At 32.1% G+C, this 22,878-nt stretch overlaps 1 protein-coding gene and 1 long non-coding RNA gene across 2 annotated transcripts in view; one reads left to right on the top strand and one right to left on the bottom strand.

The window, feature by feature from the left end:
* The window catches only part of LOC127734541 (uncharacterized), a 58,019-nt gene that overhangs the window by 28,229 nt on the left and 6,912 nt on the right, over positions 1-22,878 (bottom strand). Inside the window, exons 4-12 of the mRNA XM_052244468.1 lie at positions 20,696-21,464; positions 9,587-9,657; positions 7,652-7,723; positions 7,315-7,449; positions 6,624-6,746; positions 4,909-4,980; positions 3,859-4,076; positions 2,665-2,757; positions 275-361 (exon numbers count right to left, since the gene is read on the bottom strand). Of these exons, the coding sequence (XP_052100428.1) occupies positions 275-361; positions 2,665-2,757; positions 3,859-4,076; positions 4,909-4,980; positions 6,624-6,746; positions 7,315-7,449; positions 7,652-7,723; positions 9,587-9,657; positions 20,696-21,464 (1,640 nt within the window). The remainder of the gene's footprint in view (positions 1-274; positions 362-2,664; positions 2,758-3,858; positions 4,077-4,908; positions 4,981-6,623; positions 6,747-7,314; positions 7,450-7,651; positions 7,724-9,586; positions 9,658-20,695; positions 21,465-22,878) is intronic.
* On the top strand, positions 10,605-12,399 carry LOC127734557 (uncharacterized). Its single transcript, XR_007997660.1, has 2 exons — positions 10,605-11,865; positions 12,316-12,399. It is a non-coding gene; the product is annotated as an uncharacterized LOC127734557 (long non-coding RNA).

Here is a 22,878-nt window from a genome sequence, read left to right as displayed (position 1 = left end):
TCATAGAGTACATGACGTGTTGTTGTATTTATACAAAAACTGATACTATACCGTCAAGCAGCTGTTTTTTTCTTAGAAATATCATACAAATCGATCGCAAAAATTGTGATACTAATCGGTATTATTACGTCGTCTAGTTTTATTTTAATTTTTGTGTGGCCCTAATATTATAGATTGACTTTTTTTTGAAAGATTAACCTTGTTCATTGCTACATGTGTGCATGTAAATTAGTGCTTCATATGTGTTAACTTCTTATTGCAATACGAAACGTACCATTACTTTATGCATCTGTACTAAACGATGCATTTCTCTGGTGTCTAACATTTTCCCACTCGTTTCCTTCACTACACGTTCCAATATCTGAAAAAAAAGTTATGACTATTTGTGAGGACTACATATCCCAATAGAATAATTCGTTTGCACATGTGTTTTGTAGTTTGTTTTTTGTATTATGTTAAATACGTCTTTCCTTTAATTCATGTGCTATATAATAAAGAAATAAAACCATAAATATAAAAAAGAAGATGTGGTATGATTGCCAATGAGACAACTCTCCACAAGAGACCAAATGACACAGAAATTAACAACTATAGGTCACCGTACGGCCTTCAACAATGAGCAAAGCCCATACCGCACAGTCAGCTATAAAAGGCCCCGAAATGACAATGTAAAACAATTCAAACGAGAAAACTAACGGCCTAATTTATGTACAAAAAATGAACGAATAACAAATATGTAACACATAAACAAACGACAACCACTGAATTACAGGCTCCTGACTTGGGACAGGCACATACATACAGAATGTGGCGGGGTTAAACATGTTAGCGGGATCCCAACCCTCCCCCTAACCTGGGACAGTGGTGTAACAGTACAACATAAGAACGAACTATAAAAATCAGTTGAAAGAGGCTTAACTCATCAGATGGATAAATATACAAATACTACAAATACAAGTGGACGTGGCCGGGTACTTGTACATCCAAATAACAAAAAGACACTAAGTACAGATCTGAGAGTTCTCACAGTTACTGACAGCTAGTTCAAAGCCACTAACAACTAATAAAAAAAATCATGCATCTAAGACTAAATTATCAATCCGTACACACCCAACATCCAATGAATTTAGTGTAAAGACGTCATAAAAAGTCAAGAGAAAAACATGACCTTGTGCAATGCCAAGATACAGGTATCGACAGATTGTAGATCCATGAATGTGTATATGCATATAACAATAATATTTAGTTTGCTTTTAATTTACTGATAACGAAATCAATATTAGTACCAATAAAAACAATATTTAATGATCTAATCACAGTGTTGAATTGGTAACCTTTTAGAATAAGTTTATTTAAAGGATCGATAAGTTTACCAGGATCGTTTCTCAATTTCTGGGCACGGTAAACAATATTGCCGTAAATATGAGATGTGCAATCCCGTTTGAAATAAGTTTTCTACAGGTACAACCAAACTTCAAAACCAAATCTTTATATTTGTGAAAGAATTTAGTTAAAGGTTTTAAGTAATTTGTGATAACGAAATCCCTGGCTTAATAATTTACCAGTAATACATAGATTACGTTCGTTAAAATAAAAAACGTCACAACAGATACGGGCATAGCAAACGAGTTGTGAAATATAAACACCGTTAGATGGTGCCAAAGGAACATCACCATCCAAAAAGGGAAAATTAACAATAGGGAACGAAAAATCGTCCCTTTTGTCGTAAATTTTAGTGTGGAGTTTCCCGTGTAAAACCGAAATATCTAAATCTAGGAAAGGACAGTTGTTACCGTTTATATTTGATTTATTTAAAGTAAGTTCCTTTGGGTAAATTTCGGCAGTATATTGAGAAAATTCTTGATTATTTAACGAAAAAATATCATCAAGATAACGGTAAGTGTTGTTGAATTTATCAATTAAATGCAATTTAGACGAGTCTTTACTGAGTTTGGTCATAAACTGTGATTTTCTCCTGATGTATTCTACTTGTTTGGTTAGTGGTTATTTGCATTTGTCTTAAAGTGAGGCGGTTACTGTCTCATTTTGAAATAATTAAATCGTAGACGACCTCTATATATTTTATTTCCATGTAGGATGCAGTTGCAAAAAATCGAGAAATACATAAGGCATGTCTTTCAAAAATGCATATATCAAGAAGGATAAAAACGAAAGATGTAATTTTTAATTATTCTGCAGCTCTATTGACCTCAATATATTGTTATGTATAAGATGGTGTATCAATCAAAACACAAAATCCCTCCATATACCTAAGGAAAAGGAACAGCGTTTTATTGCCTTTCATTTCATCTGAGGAATAAAGATCCTAGTGACATCTTCAACACAAATTAGTTACTCACGCCTAAATGCAAGTTCAAGACGACCCTAGCATATATTGAGCGGGGATATTTGGTAAATGATAATATACCTGTGCATTGCATATGAATATATGAAAATGAGGAGGTGTGGTATGATTGCTAATGAGACAACTTTCCATCAAAGTTCAAATACAGTGGATGTACTTTTTTATTATACGTATGCATATACAAAATTCCATGATTCTATCCCTGGTTCCAGACAAATATGCTTATAGGCTTTGTTTTAACATCGTTCGTGCTTTTCCCTTCATTTGAAGATACGATTTTATAGTTTACAGATACTTACCGCGTTCTTCTGATATTTTCCAATTTGAACATAAAAGACTTTGGTTTGTAATGCGACAACGGAATGGATAACCGATTCTACTCCTGCGTGGTTCTAAATTAAACAAGATTGTCAAAAAAGTATTTATCATCGAATCATAAAACAAAATAATCGAAAATCTTCTCCAATTTTTTTTTCGAAATATGTATTCTGGATAAAAAGATTAAGAAAGACAAGACTTATACAAAATAAAATTCCATTAATCTTGAAATAAATGATACCACAGCTTCAATTCAGTTTGCTAAATAACTGAAATCTAGAAATTAACAATGAATGTAGTTTTAGAACTACAGTTACTACACAAGGGATGATTTCAACTTTCCAGTTGTATACTGTCCATTTTTGAACAGCCTTATTCCAGCAGCATCGAAATATGGATTCCATTAAAAAGGAAAGTAGGGTAAACGTTAATTAGACGGCCACCTCACGACAAAAATAACCTAAAGACAGCTAAATGGCAAGATACAGTCTTCAACAACAGACGGGTGTCTATATAATATGTGTATATCCTAATCATCCAGAGTCGAGTAATCATGTTGTGAATAAATCAAGCATCAACAATAAAAATCTGTCTTCAACATCCAATTCTCCAAATAACGAAAAACATTAAAAGATATGACATACGACACATAATAACGAAGTACCAGTTTTAGGACAGACCAATAAAAATGTGGCGTGATTCATAAAACAATATTTTTTGAAATCTCAACTCTCATCATTTTTTAATCTTGATTAACAAAACGAAAATAAAAACAGACAATACACACCATGTCAGAAATTGTTACAAAGTGTTACATTAGTTGATTCAGGATAAACCAGAGTTCACACTCGATTTTAAAAGTAGTACATGTTGCTCAATCGTAAGTTTTGTTTTCTATAGATGTAGTTTTGACGGACTCTCTGTCAGTTGTTTGAAATAAGCTATGTTTTGAGCATAAAAGTCCTCATTGTAGAACGCTAAACCGTATATGAAAAACGTATATGTTATGAGTTAAATGATACTGTTCGATTTCGATCTTTTGAAACGACGCAAGCGATTTTTTGTTATTGTTAGAAGCCATGTGGTGAACTTATGATGTTACTTTTGTCTTTCTATAATTGGTGTTTCCTTGAAATTGAAAATTGTAATAAAGAAAGAAGAAAAATAAGTCTTACATATAAATCATTGCCATCAAGTGAAGATCCCAAACTAATACCGGTACTCGAGAGAGACAATGTAATACCGCCATTATCAAGCATTGATTTCAAATCAATTCCACTTTTCGCAAGGGAAAAGGGAGTAGAAGAATAGGATGCGTTTCCTTCCGATCCGCTATCCGTAAATATAATAATATGTCCTTGGACTGGAAAATCTCCGATATTTCCACGCGGACCTACAATTAACAAGAACGTTGTTTCTTTAATTGAATCCACGTTTTATAATTAAAAAGTACAAAGCAGTTATACTAAGAAGTGTAACTTCATTATATTGAAACATAGTTAAGAAAATCATCAAAATCTTTGAACTTTCATATGTTACTGCTATATCTTATATTCATATCTAATGACAATCAGTTTTCCTACTTTCAACAATCATGCAAACAATTGGATAAACCGTCACCACATTTCTTTCAAATCTCAAATTTAAATTAATGAAAAAATAATTTTACTTCAAAAGATAATGGAAACTTGATTTTATTCGACTGTCTCTCATTTAAAAAAATGTTAAATGTAACAAAAGCTTCATTTCAAACAAGAATCTGAAATTTTATTTTATACATTTTCCCTTAAGGATGTTCGCTACTCTGTTTCAAAATAACAAGCTTTTTGAAAGACTGTCATAAATTGATAGAATATAAATGAAGGAACTAAAAAAGCAGAAAAAAATGAAGGGTCCGTGTGCTTGTTTTCGAGATATAAGCCATTGAAAATTTGGCGGGAAATGATTCTCTCTAGACTTTTCATACATTTAACATTGTCACCTTTTTTCTTTCAAAAACATTGAAAAAATAACAAGGATTTTATAAGATTTTTAAAGATGGTTTTTTAAACTATATGTAATAAAATTATGAAAAGAAAAGTAGGGGTTAGTGGACAAAATTTCTTAATGGAAAAACATGGATAAAACCAGAGGATTCCGAATATCTGACAAAAAAAATCAAAAACAAGAGGAGCGAACATCCTTAAGTTACGACATACATTCCTTGTCGTTTATGCTAAATTTACCTGTTATTACGCCAGCCTCACCCATCAATAACCCTCCAATCGCAGGTGCATCACCACATGGCTCTAGTTTATCTGTTGAATGCAAGATTTTTTATGTACACATTTGTGTTTTTATTTTTTAAGAAAAAAAACTTTGATTCTTCCTCATGACATTTCATCAAATACAATAACAGGTAAGCTGTGTTAAATGTGAAAATAGAATACAACAGTATGTATAAAACGATTCCCTAGCTGTCGAAATAAAAGGAATTTGTCACAGTAATTGTCAATGAAAATGCACGCACCCGAACAATACATAGCGACCAAAAATAAATGTGTAAATCTCTTACACCATATCATCTGCTTTAGACCCGACAATTTTTAACAAAGATTATAAATTAAGGCTAGTTGACTCTTTATCATAAACCATTATATGGGATTACAGTTGTTTTCATAAGAACTGAATCCTCCTCCACATCCCTGAAAGGTGGTAGAAAAAAGGAATAATCACAGTAAAAAAATGTGATCATTTTAAGTTCAACTAAAAACTAAAAAGAAATTATGGCTACATGGAATGTAATAAATAATTTAGAAAAATTGAATATTGATTTCCACCAGCCTACATCTTCGTTTAATTTAAATTTTCTATAGTCTGACGTAATTATATGTCTGAAATAGCTAAAAACACAGTTGTAAATATAAATAAGAAGATGTGGTATAAGTGCCAATGAGACAACTCTCCATCCAAGTCACAATGTATAAAAAGTAGACAATTATAGGTCAAAGTACGGCCTTCAACACGGAGCCTTGGCTCACACCGAACAGCAAGCTATAAAGGGCCCGAAAATGACTAGTGTAAAACAATTCAAACAGGAAAACAAACGGTCTAATCTATATAAAAAACGAGAAACGAGAAACACTTATGAATCACACCAAGAAACGACAACCACTGAACAACAGGCTCCTGACTTGAGACAGGTGTAAAGTCATAAATACATGATTTTTTATATTATTTGTTATTCGCTTTGAACTAGCTTTTAGTAACTGCTAGTATTCTCAGATCTGTATTTGTTGTCTTTTTTGTTGTTATGGATATGTATAAATCCCTGCCACGTCTTGTCTGTGTTTTTGTTAGATGTTTTGCTGCTTTGTATCTATCTGACGAGTTAAATCCTTTTCAACTGATGTTTATAGTTTCTATTTTTGTTATACTGTTACACCACTGTCCCAGGTTAGGGAAGGATTGGCGCCTTCAAATATGTTAACCCCGCCACATTGTTTATGTGCCTGTCCCTAGTTATGAGCCAGTAGTTCAGTGGTTGTCGTTGGTTCATGGCTGTCATATTTGTTGTACGTGAATTGTTTTTTTATGAATTAGGCCGTAAGTTTTCTCATTTGAATTGTTTCACATGTTACATGTCGGGTCCTTTTATAGCCGACTATACTGTATTGGTTTTTCTCATTGTTGAAGACCGTACGGTTGCCTATAAAAGCTAACATCTACTTCATTTTAACTTTGGTGGATAGTTGTCTAATTTGCATCATACCACATCTCCATATTTGTATATCAAATGCAAATGAGTAAAATTAAATGGACAATTTTTAAAGTTGTGAATGTACTACAATAAGAAGTTGGATATTAATTTTTTTTATATAAAACCGGTACAAATAGGATCTTCATCCATAATAAGTAAATCATTTATTGCATAATGAACTCATGGATAAATACTTTTTACCTATAGATCTCAAAACAAGGTCCAGTTCAGAAGTACACTCATGAATAAGTTGGTTTTTTCCGCCAAATACTGCTAAACCAATATTCTCTTCCAGCCCAGTTGTTACCCAAACTTGTTTTACACCTTTAGATGAGATAAACGTACATATAACCCAATGTCGTTAAAATATATTATATACATTAACCTGTGATGACAAAACAGACAAAGTACATCAAAAACGTTTCAATAAAAACAGTTGTGTTGAAATGCTTAGGTATACAAATGTAAGCTTTTAAATCTGAAAGCAAATATATTTTTATGAGTTCTAATTAAAATCATGCGAAACCGGATTCTTTTTTGCTAAGAATGTCCAATTCATTGGCTGTAAGTATTTTCTTAAGTTAACATAAGTGTAGGTCTTTGTGGTTAAAGTAAGTCTTTTTTGTTTGTGGCATTGGCATGATAAATTTATATAGTTATCTGTTCTCACAACAGTTTGTTGTTCAAACTATTATAGATATTTTTTATAAAATCAAGTGTCGCAATGAGTTATGTTAGACAAGTGTTCATCCGGTATTTACTTGTTACACTATTGGCTGATTTTATTTTTATTGATTATAATATAAATATAAAAGTTCTGTAATGAATGATTCGTGTCTCATCAAGATTTGTTTGCCGTTCAAAAACAAAAATCTATATGTTATTACAGTACCTTCCACGTACTCTACTGCTGCTTTTTTCATTACTTCAAACTTGCGGCCTTTCAGACGTTCTGATATATCTAATACCAATGTTACATAACGTCCACCCGTACGCCTTACTGTACCTGATCGAAGTCTGTATTTAGCTGAAAGTAGTGTAAAATATTCTTGGATCTACTCTTTTAACCATAACAAAGTTATTCAATACGTATCATGTATCGCCAGCAAAAAAAGGTTAATATACATATCAACAGAAATGCAGCGACACAATTGTCTGTTTTATTGGATTATTCATTCAAAATATTCTTTGTAATGCTCATGGATAGGATTTCTTTATTTCATACTTACCATGCTCACAAACATGATGATAATGCTTCAGCCAATCATTTATGGTCTTTGGTTGACCAGACGTATCTAAGCCTATTTGAAAATATAGGAAATTAACTATTATTAATGATATCTGATTTCATTAAATCATTTCTTACTTGGGATCAAAATTTAAAAAAACTAAGCGCCTAACCGCTACTGGTTGAAGGCTATAATCCACTCAACTGGCTACAGGTACGATTAAATTATACATTTCACACCGAATATTTAGTTTATTAAACTGGTTCTTACAAAACATTGTCTGCAAATGATATTATGAAATGATAATTGCTTTTGATTGAAAACATATGTGCTATGTTTGATAGACGAGGGAATCGACCATCAATCTGAATTCTTCAGAGGAGCAAGTCATTCCCCCATCTTGCTTCGAAATCGCCATATAAGATTTTCTCCTCTAGACCAATAAAAAGAAGCTTCACGTTCCGCTAGAAAGATGGTACCCTTTCACTAACAAATTCCATTTGCATTCCCGTCCTCCAAATAGAACTTTTATTTCAGAATTTAAATTGACATCAAATGACGCGCACGACGGATGCCATTAGTAAAGAAAGAACTATCTAACATTCCAGTTGGCGTCATGTGACACAATAGATCGAATATCTAAGAACAATTCATGTACTGATTAATTCTAGAGTGGTATCTTCAAACACAAAACAGTTTTACATCTCATTTAAAGGGTAAAAGTGTTGAACATACTTAATTTAAGATCGAAAGAAGTTCGTTATATTTGATCACAACAATATGAACAAAAACTCACTATTGTCCTCGGGACAAAGTGTGCATATGAACGTGATTTTCGTTAATTGTATAAAAATTTAAATTGCATTTTTGTAGACGTAAATATGGACTAGAGTTTACTAATATGTGAAAATTGAATAACGTACGACCAATTCTTAACGTAGTCTTTATTATATTTAAAAACAAAGTTCATACAAACTCAACAAAACATAAACATATTTGAATTTTCATAAGACATGCCATGACGATTTTTGGTAAAAAAAACCATAATAAAAGCCTCATTTTGCAAATAAAGTATCTTGTATGGGTAGGTTACAAATGAGTAGACTGATATTCCTTTTTTCGCTATGAGGAAAGTTACAAAAGCTGTACAGACTTGTTCTTGTAGGTATAATTTGCTTCAAGAACTGTCTATTTTAAGTTTATTCTACAAATATATTATTACCTTTTTTTTTTGTTTTTTTTTTCTCCTTTACAAATATCAATCATATTACAAAATTTCAATATACTGCTAAAAGCAAGCAGAAGGTTCAAGTTTAAGTTCTCAGCTTACAGGCCTTATCACCATTTGGTACACAGAAACGCAAAAGATATTTGTCAACAGAAAAATGTTATATAATTAGGTATACATCACTTGTATGTGTTTGCATTATAAAAACACTAATCAAAGATAACAGGTTTATCATTTGTGTGTATGCCAGACGCGCGTTTCGTCCACAAAAGACTCATCAGTGACGATCAAATCAAAAATTTAAAAGGCCAAATCAAGAACGATATATATAGGACTATTACTTTCATTTAATGCCACGGGGTCGATATCACTACATTCACATCGAAAAAGTGTTTTTGCATTGGCAGTATTTATTACAGCAGGCCGTTATAAGTTTTACAATGTTTACTTAAAGAAGGTCTAACTTCCTTAAGGCAAATTTGACCCTGAGGGAAAGTTTTGAATATTCTAGTTAGTTGCATTTTGAGTTTCTTCTATTCAAATGAATTTCTTATTCATTTAGTGATAATAATAAAGCACCATCCGATTTACTTAAACAGTAATGCAGATGTGTATTTTCAGTTTTAAGCCAAATACGGAATGAACATTAATTCAATACGACAGCAACCAAATAATGCTTAAAACAAGAAAAGAGATTATATACATACCCATAATAGAATTATCGGCAGTATCAACATTTAGAAATCCTGTATGCCGCCGTCTTCTATTGTTAGGAGGCCTGTAATTCGATATTGAATATTGAAAACAACAGATGAAATAAACGCGAAAACAACCAACACCTGTTGGTGCCCCTTCTGTGATCAATGTCACTGATTTTGCTACTCTCTGACAAAAAACCTCAAAGCCTTTTAATTTTTTTTTATTGTTTTACGTGGTAGAATAAGAGACGCTTCTGTTGGCTGTTATTGATGTGACTGAAACAAAATGTTTTAGAAACTTTCGAAACAAAACTTTCAGCCAATTTGCTTTTGATAGAAAAATTAGCTTTAGAGAAGATAAATAGGATTTTCTGACATTTTATCAGAACCTATGGTGGACTATGAGCCACATGTATGACACCTTAAAAACACGAGATAGGAAATTCTTATATAATTTTTCCAATCGTTTTAAAGATCTGGCCGTGTTGTTTCAAATGAGAAAAAAAAGGAAAAAGAAAACTTACAATCAGAATCAAGCTTGATATACCATTTTCCCCTGTCTCATTGGGCAACAGAGATAATGTTTTAATAAAAATTAGAGATTTACTTTTCGGGAAACTCATAATTTTTTTTAAATAAATGGTAACAACATTTCAAAATCCTAAAAAGTATCCTGAACAGCAATATTTCAGAAGGCATTTTATGGTTTATGTTTGAACTGATGCAACTGATTACACGAAAACAAACATTTTGGAGTAGATTCCATGAAATTAAATTTCAGTAATGTCCTCATGACATTTGATGGAAAATGATCTGATCAATACAAAATCAACAAACTCAGGCTCATTAGATCAAAAATGTTGTTATAATGACGTCATAATTTGGCATTTCAATAATTAAAATCTGAATTTTGACCCATTTGTGGTCATTTTATGGTAATATTTGATCAGATAACACCTGCCACATGCAAGGACCAACAACACATTTTGTTATGATGTGTATACATATCCCATCCATATACAATCTAATTTATATTATAAATTCATTTATGTCTATGTGGACAACTTCTATTTGAATTAAACAGTCAATTTTAACTGAGTGTAAATGGCATAATTATTTAATCTGTATTTTAACCAACCAATCAGATAACAGATATATTCTGAGGTAAATATTTATCTGCGACAAGAAAGATCGCAAATTTTCTCTGGACAATTTTTGATTTATATATATACACTCTGGTGACAATTGATTCACAACAAACAGTAAATACATTTGTACTAAGGATTATTATTTTTTCAGCGAGAATTCGTTACAAATAATGAGTAGTTTATACACTTAGAAGTCATCAAACTTGTTGACCTATATTTACCCACGCACATACTTCGTGGTCGATGAATCAGTCACTTGATGCTGACAATATTTATTACGATTTTGCTAAATATAAGAAGATAACTGATATATATATATTATATTTGCTAACTTGAGATGAGGATTTATTCAAATTCGCTATGAACTTTAGAAACTTTACTTTCGTATGGTTATAGTATTAAAAAATTTTGCAATACTGGTACGAAGGAATCACGTGATATTATGTTTGTGTGGAAAATCACGTGACATTGTGACCGACTTTTTAATGTAAACAACTCAACAATAAACATCAGTCAACAGTTATGGAGAAGTCTTTAAATGGGGAAAATTTACACGTAACTTTATTGGGTCACAGCTTTATAAGAAGACTAAATCGCTTTATGGATAGTTGTGACAAATTTGATAATCTGCGTTTGTTGAAGAGTAATTTTCTAATTAATTGTCGTGCACAGGGTGGACTAACAGTAGCCAGACTAGCTCAGCAAAAACAACTATGTACTTTTAGTTATCACCCTCACATATTTTTTCTACAAATAGGTGGAAATGATGCAGCTAATAGGAGAACTAATGCATACTAAATTGCTCAAGACATTTTTGCATTTGCTATGTACTTACACTATGGTTTAAATGTAAACTATGTCGTTATTGGACAGTTGTTATACAGGAGTGAATCTGTAACATATGTAGGATATAATGATAAAATTATTCAAATCAACACACTTTTACAAGCCAAAATCAAAGAGCATGATGAAAATGCAATTTCTTTTTGACACCACCGTGGATTTTGGGACAATTTAGATTTTTTATGTTTTGATGGAGTGAATCTTAACCATTTTGGAATGCGCAAATACTTTAAAAGTGTTCGTTCTGCTGTACTGCATACATCCAACCAGTGACACTGTATTATATTGTACATTTAGGTAAATTAATTTGTTATAGATAATAGAGGTTAAAGTACATTGTACTTATCGGTATAAATAACTGCCTTAACATTACATTGGCTTAATTCCATGTTCTATGTACATTGTACATATACATATATAATTTACTTATTGTAAATTGTATTGACATGATTGAGGTGCTTACGCAATTTGGAGCTTATATTATGTGGTACATTGTACCTCTCAATTGCACATTGTGTACACTCTGCTATTCTACCACATTGTAGGTCAAACTAAAACTGCACAGACAGTGGCATTTTCAGTTTACAAAGTAAGCAACATTGGTACATTGTACCTATAAATATCATGCATGTACACATTGTGTGCACCAAACCACACTTAAACAGTTGTTTATAGGCCATTGGCATTCATTTTTGTTTGTGTATATTTAACACAAACAAATGTATTAACAAACTTATTCTGTTTCAGTATCTGAAGTCCTAATTCAATTCCACAAACTGCCAGGAGATGCCTCCCAAACGAGGAAAGTCCGGCCAAAGCGACCATACTAAATTGGCAGCTGAAATTATACGGCTACAGTCCGGGAATATAAATATTCCGACATCTAATAACAGTACAATAATTCAGGCTGATATACATGCAGATGCTGGTACAGATCATACACGTATAATACCAACATCTCCACTGTCACAGAATATAGATCCTGCTGTAAACACCGTTCCTACACCAATTCCATCATTAGCAGCATCTGAGGTGAGATCTAGAGCATCACAGATACAGGAGAATCCTCCATGCACAGTGGCACCTGAAGATTCAGCAGATCATAGCCCGTCATGCAGTACTTCCAAAGAATTTAACATTCAAACTGTGGTTTAAACACTTTTTTCAGGTGAGCCGCCAGTCAACAATAATATGTCAAGTGAAAATTCACTTGGAATTCAAGTTTCTGATGGCATCCCATTGGGAGCCACTATTTCTCAAAAAATTAAAGAGAAAATATGGTCTGATGAATTCATTGATATGAATAGTCTAACATCTTCTTATGTAGAAGACCCATTTAGTCTATTTGTAAGTAACAGGAAATGTTCCCTATATAATACGTCAAGGTCAAACAAACCTCCACTGTCCATTGAGCAGTGGACTTCTGCATTTCTTGTATTTTCAGATATTTACATTGAGAAATGCCCAGAGGAAGCAAGGCATTTACTTAAATATGGCCATAATATAAGAGAAATGTATGACTTATATGGAGATGAGCCTTGGAGGATATATGACGAGAAATTTAGAAGGTTAAGAGAAACTATTAAGTTACCTTGAGGAGAACTAGTTGATGAATTATACACTAAATCAGCCAATACTAGTAATACCCAAAACAAGACTTTTCGTGCCCAACCAACAAGACAAAACAAAATTTTTCAAACCAAGGCAATACACAATACTACAGTAAATACATGCATCCAAGCAATGTCAAAACATGAATCTTGTTTAACAGAGGACAAACTTGCAACACACTTTGCTCATACAAGCATGTCTGCCACTACTGTAAAGGTTCACACGCAAGATTTTAATGCACTGAATACAAACCACAGCAAAATGCACAACAGAACAAACAAATGTCAAATCAAAAACAAAATACCAACGCCAGTAAACGCTAAGTTGCTGGAGGAGGAATTGCAGGATGATGATATCGATTTAAGTAATATGTTTGTTCAAGGTTTCAAATTTGGGTTTTCACTTAATTTTCAAGGTACATCAAGAAACAAAACAAGCAAAAACCATAAATCAGCTTCAGAAAATTCAGATGCAGTGTATCTTAAATTGGCAAAAGAAAGTCTAAGTGGTCGCATTGCTGGGCCTTTTAAAGAACCTGTATTTCCATTGCTTGTTTGTTCACCACTAAGGGTGGTTCCAAAGTCAGATGGGAAATTTCGGTTAATTCATGAATTGTCATTTCCAAAAGATGATTCAATTAACTTAGGTATTCCTATGGAATATTCTGCTGTTTCATATGATACTATTGATAATGTTGTTCAGTTGGTCAAATCATATGGTCAATCCTGTAGAATGGCTAAGACCGATGTTGAAAATGCATTTCGCATTATTCCAATACAGAAATCTGACTACAATCTTTTAGGTTTTAGCTAGAATGGGTTTTTCTATTATGATGAATGTCTTCCGGGTGCAAGTAGTGCTCCAAAAACTTTTGAGACTTTAAGTGTAGCATTACAGTGGATAATGCAGTCAAAATACAAGGCAGGTGGCATGTCACATATTTTGGATGATTTTTTATTTGTTGGTCTCTCTCAGTCACAAAAATGTAACCATGATTTACAAACTTTCATTCTGTTATGTAATCGACTGGGAATTCCCATTAAAAAGGAAAAAACGGTCTTGCCTATAACTGTAATAACCATTTATGGTATAGAGGTAGATTCTAATATTATGGAATGTAGGCTACCACAAGAAAAAATTGAAAAAATTGAAACAAAATTGCATGAATTTTCAAGAAGAAAGAAAGTGACCCTAAGGCAGTTACAATCCTTAATTGGTCTCCTTAATTTTGCTTGTACGGTGGTTTGTCCAGGTCGTGCATTCTTGAGAAGGTTTATAGACCTTACCTTAGGAGTCTCTCATCCTTGTCATTACATTAGACTCACTAAGGAGTCCAAAGCTGATATTGGTATTTGGAAATCATTTATTGATCATTTTAATGGGAAATCAGTTTTCTATGCTGATAAATGGCTTTCTTCTGATAATTTATCATTGTATACTGATGCGGCTGGTTCTTTAGGTTTTGCAGGTGTTATGGGATGTAAGTGGTCTGCAATGACTTGGCCAGGTCATCTGGAAAACCATCAAATACCAACAAAAGAAATGTTTCCTATCGTGCTTGCACTTGAAATATGGGGTGAAAACATTCAAAACACTAAAGTGCTGTTTTTGTCTGACAACATGGCAGTTGTCCAGATCATCAACAAACAAACATGCAAGGACAAAATCTTAATGAAACTTGTGCGTCGTTTGGTTGCTATTGCCTTAAAATACAACATTCTATTTAAAGCTAAACACATTCCTGGTAAAACTAATGTTATAGCTGATAGCCTTTCCCGTTTACAATTTCAGAAAGCACTAATAGCAGCACCATGGTTAGAACAAAGTCCAATACTGGTTCCCTAACATTTGTTGGAGATTTTACTGATGAAGCCAAACATTTATTATGCTCAGCCTTGACTCCCTCTACAAAAGCTTCATATAAAAAAACATGGCAAAAGTTAATTGAATTTCTTGGTCACCAAAAGAACTCTCTGCCACTGCAGCTAGCTCATGTTGCTAACTTTATTGGCCATTTGTTCAGTAAAGGTTTAAAACCTGCTACAATAGCATCACATATATCTGCATCAAGTTATGTACATAAAATGTTAAATATTCAGGACCCTACAGCTTTATTCATTATTCGCAAAGCTTTGAAAGGTTGTGAAAATCTAACCCCATCTGCAGACGCAAGACTACCAATCACAAAAGCAATCCTTGACAAGATGATCATAAACTTGCCGTCAGTAGTTAGACTCCATGTTCATCAGCTCCTATTAAAACTATCTTCTTGATAGCATTTAATGGGTTTTTTAGGCTAGGAGAGCTTGTCGTAAGAACAAAACAGTCTACAGGGAGAGTACTTCAACGTCAAGGTATTTTGTTTACTTGGGAAAAGAGCATATTAAAAGGTGTTGAATTAACACTTAGATTTAAAAAAAAAATCAAGACTAATAAACCAGTAACAATTTTCTTGTCAGCATTGCCAAGCTCCCCTAGAATTTGTCCTGTTAATACACTATATGCTTTTGTGAACACGTTTAAGCATAATAGGGGACCTTTATTTCAACATACCAATGAATAATATGTATCTGCACACTTGGTGACTGAACAGATGAAAAAGTTAATTACTTTTATAGGTCTGAATCCTACTCAATACAAGGGACATAGCTTTCGTATAGGTGCAGCAACTAATGCTGCCAGCCTAGGCTATTCTGAGCAATTAATTCAAAAGCTGGGTCGTTGGAATTCAAATCACTGCAGAGATATATAAGAATTGAATCTATTCGCATGTAATATATTGATGTTCAGTAGGAAAACACTAACTCATAATTATAAGGTGATGTCAGGATGTGCCTGGTCACCGTTCTGATTGTTTTTCATAATTAGTCATTAATTGATTAAATCATTAAAGGTGTGAACATTGTTAGAAACTGGTATTGACTTTGAGGTCAGAATTTGCCTGCTCAAAATTCTACATGACTTTGTATATATGTTGTAAATTTTTATACATCCATTACATTTTGCCAAAACAAGAAATAAGGTATTAAAAGACCTGTGAGTTATCAATATTTTATCATGTTCATATATTGATATGTTAAATTGTATTTCTAATCTGATACTACTGATGTTTTTTGTTTTGCTAACATTTTCTAGTTTATGGTTTTGAAATTCAATGAATGGCTGGCGGCTCAAAAGTGTTACTTTTAATGTTCATTGTCCTCATGTGAACATACATTCATGTCTTATTAAGCCTAATTACAGATATTAAATATGTCTGATAGTGATTCTGTTATACAGACTGTTGAGGCGAGGATTTGCCTGCTCATTAACAAATAGTTACTTTTATAGTGTTATGTGTAGTACTTTCATAGTATATCTGAAGTACTTTTAGAGTTATATGTGTCAATTATATTGACTGAATCTTTAATATTTCATAACTCAAGACACACCTTGGATGGCGTGGGCTCATTCAGCTTTAAGTAAAACCTGTATTTCGCTTTGGCCTTTTTTGTACACCACCTTTTTTGTAGGCTGGCTTTTTATCAGGGAGTTAAATCAGGGGCATTTAAATGTTACCCTTTGTAAGATTATCTCCCCTGTTGTTGTAAATAATTTTGATCGTCGTTTTTAATAAATGACATTTTGATTGGAATCTTTCTCCTTGTTACTATTTCGCCAATGTTTACAAAGTATTCATACGAGCACACAATACATATACATTATTCAGTGATCCTATATACATGTTTAAACAATCATATGAGAGAGAAAAAACCCCGGATTGTTGTCTGTCATTTGTTTTGATATAAAAAATCTAGTTTAAACCGAAAGTAGAATTTACCAAACAAGCATGGTTGGCCACATGGCTAGACAAATAATTTCATAAAATGGTATGAAGTTTATTATAGTCATCAAGTCAATTATTTAATGTGTAAATTTTTAAACTTAGTATAATCGAATATTTCAGGTAAGTAAAAAATGAGGTATATAAAAGAGATCAAGGAAGGAGCTATTGACCCCTCTTGATTGATATATTGATTTATTGATTGATTGATTCTTTGTTGTTTAAATACTTGAGTATTTATTTAAGGTATAATTCTCATAGAACAATGAATATAATCAAAGTTCTGATATTTTCCTCTGAAATGTTCTCAAAAATAGACTATCTGGATGATAAAACATTTGTGTTTCTATTTAACTTTTAGAACTGACAACATATTCACAAATTTAGTTCTCTTTTCTGATAGATGAAAACATTTATAAATCACAAAACAAATCATTGTTATAACATGATTAAGTGGGTTATATTCAATATCTTCAATTTTATATCCAAGTACAAGATTTTTTAGAAAGAAGACATGTTGATCAATATTAAAATACATAAATATGTCATAAATTATTGACCAATAATTTTTTACCCATTTACATTCAAAGAAAAAATGATTATAGTTATCACTTTTGGAACAAATCACACAGTTTGGATTATCAGATATTTTCCAACGGTACAAATTATGATTAATTGCTGTAATGTTATGCAATAATAGATATAGAATAAATAATATTTTCAAAAGTGAAATGATTTTTCCATACATAAAATCCTACTGGAATCTCTTTATTAGATCTGATTATAATATTATATATTTCTTTGAATGAAATTTTGTACAGATTGTAATACAATCCATGGATATTCATCTTTATATCTTGTTGAATATGAATTTTAGTATTTTTTGATGTTTAACTCTTTTATTTTTCTTTCCAAGATTTGAGTATAGCTTTACGTAAAGTACAAATTTTGTTTCTTTTCTAGTTTATCTAAGATTTTTTGAGAATTTTCTCCTTTATCGTCAATTATGTCGTTAATAAAAATCTTCTTCTACCCAATGTTTAAAATATAGACTTTTGCCTTGACTCTAAATATTGATTTCCCCATATAACTTGTCTCCTTATATCTCTATAGTTTTCAGATTTTTTTGTCTTCCCGCCACCATTTTTAATCCAACATTTTAAGATTTCTAGGTAAAATGTGGGCAGATGTTTTATGTTTTCTAATGATTTATGAGAACCCAGTTTCATTTTAAATAGTAGGTTTTTACCCCCAAACTCACTGAAATAGTAGGTTGGAATAATTTTCTAGTTTGCCCGAGTTTCATCTGTAAGTCTTTTAACCCAATTTATTTTCATTGCTTCAATGTAAGAATCAGTATCCGTCATTTTTAATCCCACTTCTAAATAATCTTTAATAAAAAGAGCGTTTAACTTTCTCACTACCACCCTCCCATAAAAAATTATATATCATTTTCTTAAACTTAGATATAGTTTCTTTGCACAGATTTATTAATGATGCAATATATGTGTTATTAGGTATAACAAGTGTTTTGATGATAGTGATTTTACCAATCATGCTTAATTTCCATTTTTTCCAATCCTTTATTATTTTTTCTGATTTTTCCAACTGTTTTTCTATATTAAGGTTTGACATTCTTTCTTGTCAGAGCCAAAATAAATACCGAGGCTTTTTACGTTATATTTCCAATTAATGTTTTCAAATTTGTCCTTGCAGTGTTTAAGTTTACCTAGCCATATACCTTCTGTTTTGTTTCTATTGAGTTTAAGTCCAGAGAATGATCTAAAGGTTTCAATTATATTAAGTTATGCTTAATTTCATCTTTAGAATTTAAAAAAAAAGTTGTGTCATCTGCAAGTTGCGAGATTTTTAGACTATGAGTTTTTTTATCGATTTTGATTTGTATTCCTTTTATATCATAAGAGTCTCTTATTCTGCAAGCAAGTAATTCAACTGATAAAACAAACAATAAAGCGCTTAAAGGACATCCTTGTCGAATTACGCGTTCAATGTTAAAGGTTTCTGAGATCCTGAAAAATGGATAAATATCATACTTTTGAAAATATCAACATTATCTAAAATTAAACGTTAACAGTATAATGCCTTATTCATTTAAATTTGCATATTTCAGATTGTACACGTTGAATTTAAGATATGATATAACAAAGTTCAATTATTTGTGTCCAATGCTGGCCTTTAAAAGTGGCAGTTGTTATCACATAGTCCGTTTCTATGTATGTTTGCGTTTGTTTTTGTAGCAGTTCAGTGTTTCTGTTGTTCCGTTTTGTTTCCTCTTTTAGTTGATGTGTTTCCCTCAGTTTTGGTTTTTGACCCGGATTTGTTTCAGTTAAATCGATTTATGACTATTGAACAGCGGTATACTACTATTGCCTTTATTTACGTTATTTATGAGACAACTTTTCTAAAAAAATCTAAACGACGAGAAATATCTATACAACAACAGGTCACCATACGGTCTTTAACATTGTTCGAATAATCATACTGTAATGGAAGCTCTTAAAGACCCCGTTAATCAAACTTGAGAATCTGACAACGTTATTTCATATAAAATTTTTAATGAACTTATAATTAACGTTTCTGTCATTACCAAAGGCTGCAATTTTGATAGATTGAGACAATAATTGAGCACTAATCACAACATTTTCTGCTAAGGATACATGTATTTGAGAAATAATTCTTTGTGGCTTGAATTCAACTGATTTTACCGCAGGTTGGATCTGTATGTTTAATATTTACCACGAGCGATAGCGATGGGTAAAATATCGGCATGAAAGGCAAACCCGTGGTAAAATCAGTATAAATTCAACCACCATGAACTATTTATATTTAAATAGGACAGCTTCGGCAATTGTTTTGAATCGAGGCGCTCTAGGTGAAGGCAAATATTTCCTGTTCCAATAATTTAACACACTATTGATATTGACATAAAAAACAAAGTCAACCTGAATTAGTGACATGCTTAAACGATTAACAATAACATACTTAGAAGGTTTGGTCGAAGTTAAGTTATTATCCTAATTTAATTTAAGAAAATTGGCTTTGAACAAATCTTTATCATTGTTTGTTTATAATTCCGTATTTGATGACTTTCAATTTCGCATTCGTGCATTTTCCCGTAGAACGATTTTATTCTTACGTCATCGTTCAATAATTTCATCGACACCGATTGACCTCCGGTAACTCATTCATGAAAATCATACGACGAAGGAGTACGATGGGAACAGCCCAAACAAATCATGACGTTGCCGATCAGCTGACATACAATATATTCATATTTACCATGAGTGTGTACTCAAAGCATTTGAAGAACGTTGTATAAGAATTCAAAACAAAACCAGAATTTATCTTAAGTGTATTTGTATGATATTTTTAAAGGACAGGTTTATTCAATTTGGTATTGAATATCATAACCTTCAAAATGAAAATTAACTAATACAGATGTGGAGTAATCTGGCTTACTTTACTGACTTTAACTCCTGGGCGTAGAGGTGAATTACCTTTTTTTTATTTTTTAAATAATTGGAAAATTAATGGAATTCTTAAAACAAATTACATGTTGAAATTCTAATATAAACATTCCGCTAGATTTTGACATCTTTCAAAATTGATTTCAATGTGTCTAACACAAATAAAAAACAAAGGGCCATAAATCTTTGATATTTTTATATTTACCTTATGTGTGACTGAAATTGTGACCTTGTATCTGGGAAATCTGAATGTTGTTGTTGTATATTAGGTTTCTTTGGTACAGTTTTCTTGACGTCAGATACTGGAGAATATTTTGTACCTTCAACGCCTTTACTAAGGAAACTTACACGGTTGTCATAGAGCCTTTCTGTTGACAAACTTTTAAAACCCAAATCGTTTCTACACATTTTACCATTTGATTTTGACAAAGTTTGAATTTCGCCAGCTTCATTTTGTTCGTCTACTTTTCCACCATTTACATAAAGTTTGTCATTTTGACAGTTTGTATCTGTTATATCGGATACCGATATATTGCTATATAGAACGGTGTTCTTTTCTGATGGAGTATCAACGTCTAAATTATTGTCGTCACACGGACCACCATCTATATGACGGATATATTCATTGCTTTCGTCAATGGTGTTTGTTTCAAATTGATTGTATTTTTCTAATTCATTTGAAAAACAGGATTTAACTATTTCGGGTGATGAAATGCATCCATCATTTGGCAAACAACCTGTGTTTCTACTAACTGTTGAAGAAACTGAAACATTTTCAAGTCTATCTTTTACAGCTTCCGATTTCTTGCCATTAGCAATAATCCGTTCAATATAGCTTTCTTTGATATGTCTAACTGTTTCAGTAATATTGTTCACACCTTCAGACAAAGTAAATACCAATTCTTTAATTTCATTTAGTCTGGTAGAATTAAGGTCACAGTGTGTCGCCAATGAATCTACACCTTTTTCAACATCTATATATATAGAAATATATTTGTCAATCAACTTTAAAATTATTACAGTTTCATGTTTACAAGACTGTGTGGTTTTTTGTGGAGTTATTTAATTGATAAAAATGCCCGTGAAACTTCAACATCTGTAACTAGATAGTACTAGGCTTCTAGACATACTATGATTTCTTGTCAGCATGTTAAGTACTGCGACCATGTAAGCATTTTGTTATACGGATTAATTTGTTATTAATTTTTTATGTTAGTGTTATCTTTTATACCGTTATTTAAAATAAAGTGTGTATCCTGTACTGGTTTAATTGTTTAGTCGCTTATGAACAAGTTGCTAATCTACTGTTCGAGATTGAAAAGGGAAGAGCTGAGATCTCAAAATACTATTCCAATTCAGGTGTCTCATTGACATATACAGACTATCCTCGTTTGTATTTACATATACAATTCTAAGGTTTTTGCCTTAAACATGACGCAGGTGCCCAACAATTTGTTTCGGCATGTGCATATCTCTGATCTCTTGCAGTTGGAATGTAAAATCAAATATGTTTAATAAAAAATGCAGCAATATTATTAGCGTTACACTTCATGATTTCCATATTTTAGCATTACAAAAAACGCCTCAGTTACTTACGATTGTGGAAAGATCCCTGTCCTGAGCTCCCTAGCCCAAAGTTCATCATCTTCATTATCATAAATATCTGTATTTATTATTTATTTGTGCCGATAAATTTATAGATAAAGTAGAGTGCATAGTTATAGCAAACATCTTAATGGCCTAGTTCGATGACCAACCGTAGTTACTGTAGTTCAAAGTAATATCGAACTTTCCTGCATCCAAACGAAGAGACGTCCTAACGCTACCCAGGTGTATTAATCGTAGGTGTTTCTGGTTGACACAATGCGGCTCGAAATGAGGTTTCAACATGCAACTTTTACTGAAAGGTGACATACTCAATATTTTCCAATTTTTGTTAAAATAAAAGTATGAATTGTTAATTATGCCAGTTTTTGGTGAATTAAAAACCTGTCAGTTTGATTCTGACTTTGGCAAGAGAATGATTTCGCTCGATTGTTTTGTTCATTTGTTCTACCTTCAACTTGTGAGGACACTTTCCATTACGTATTAATGTGTCTGGAATATTTTCTGATACTATGTAAAATGTATCTCTACGCATACGGTAATGAGTTTTGAAATCACCAACGTGCTCTGGAATTCCCATTTGTTCGATCACCTCTGTCATGTAATTAGGAATTTTGGATACATAATCTTTTCTAAAAATAAAGTTTGTTTTCTCTCTGTTTATATTTTAAAAATTTCATTGCAAACTCAGAAAGAAATCTTTCTCCTCATCATCAAACATTTCCAACATTCAAATTTTTTAATGAAACCAACTTATTAAGTAGACTAGACTGATACCATACC

The sequence above is a fragment of the Mytilus californianus genome, unplaced genomic scaffold (genome assembly GCF_021869535.1).
Source record: "Mytilus californianus isolate M0D057914Y unplaced genomic scaffold, xbMytCali1.0.p SCAF_3, whole genome shotgun sequence".
NCBI classification, from domain to species: domain Eukaryota; kingdom Metazoa; phylum Mollusca; class Bivalvia; order Mytilida; family Mytilidae; genus Mytilus; species Mytilus californianus.
The sequence above is the reverse complement of the archived record's forward strand: the minus strand, read 5'-3'. Positions and strand labels throughout refer to the sequence as shown.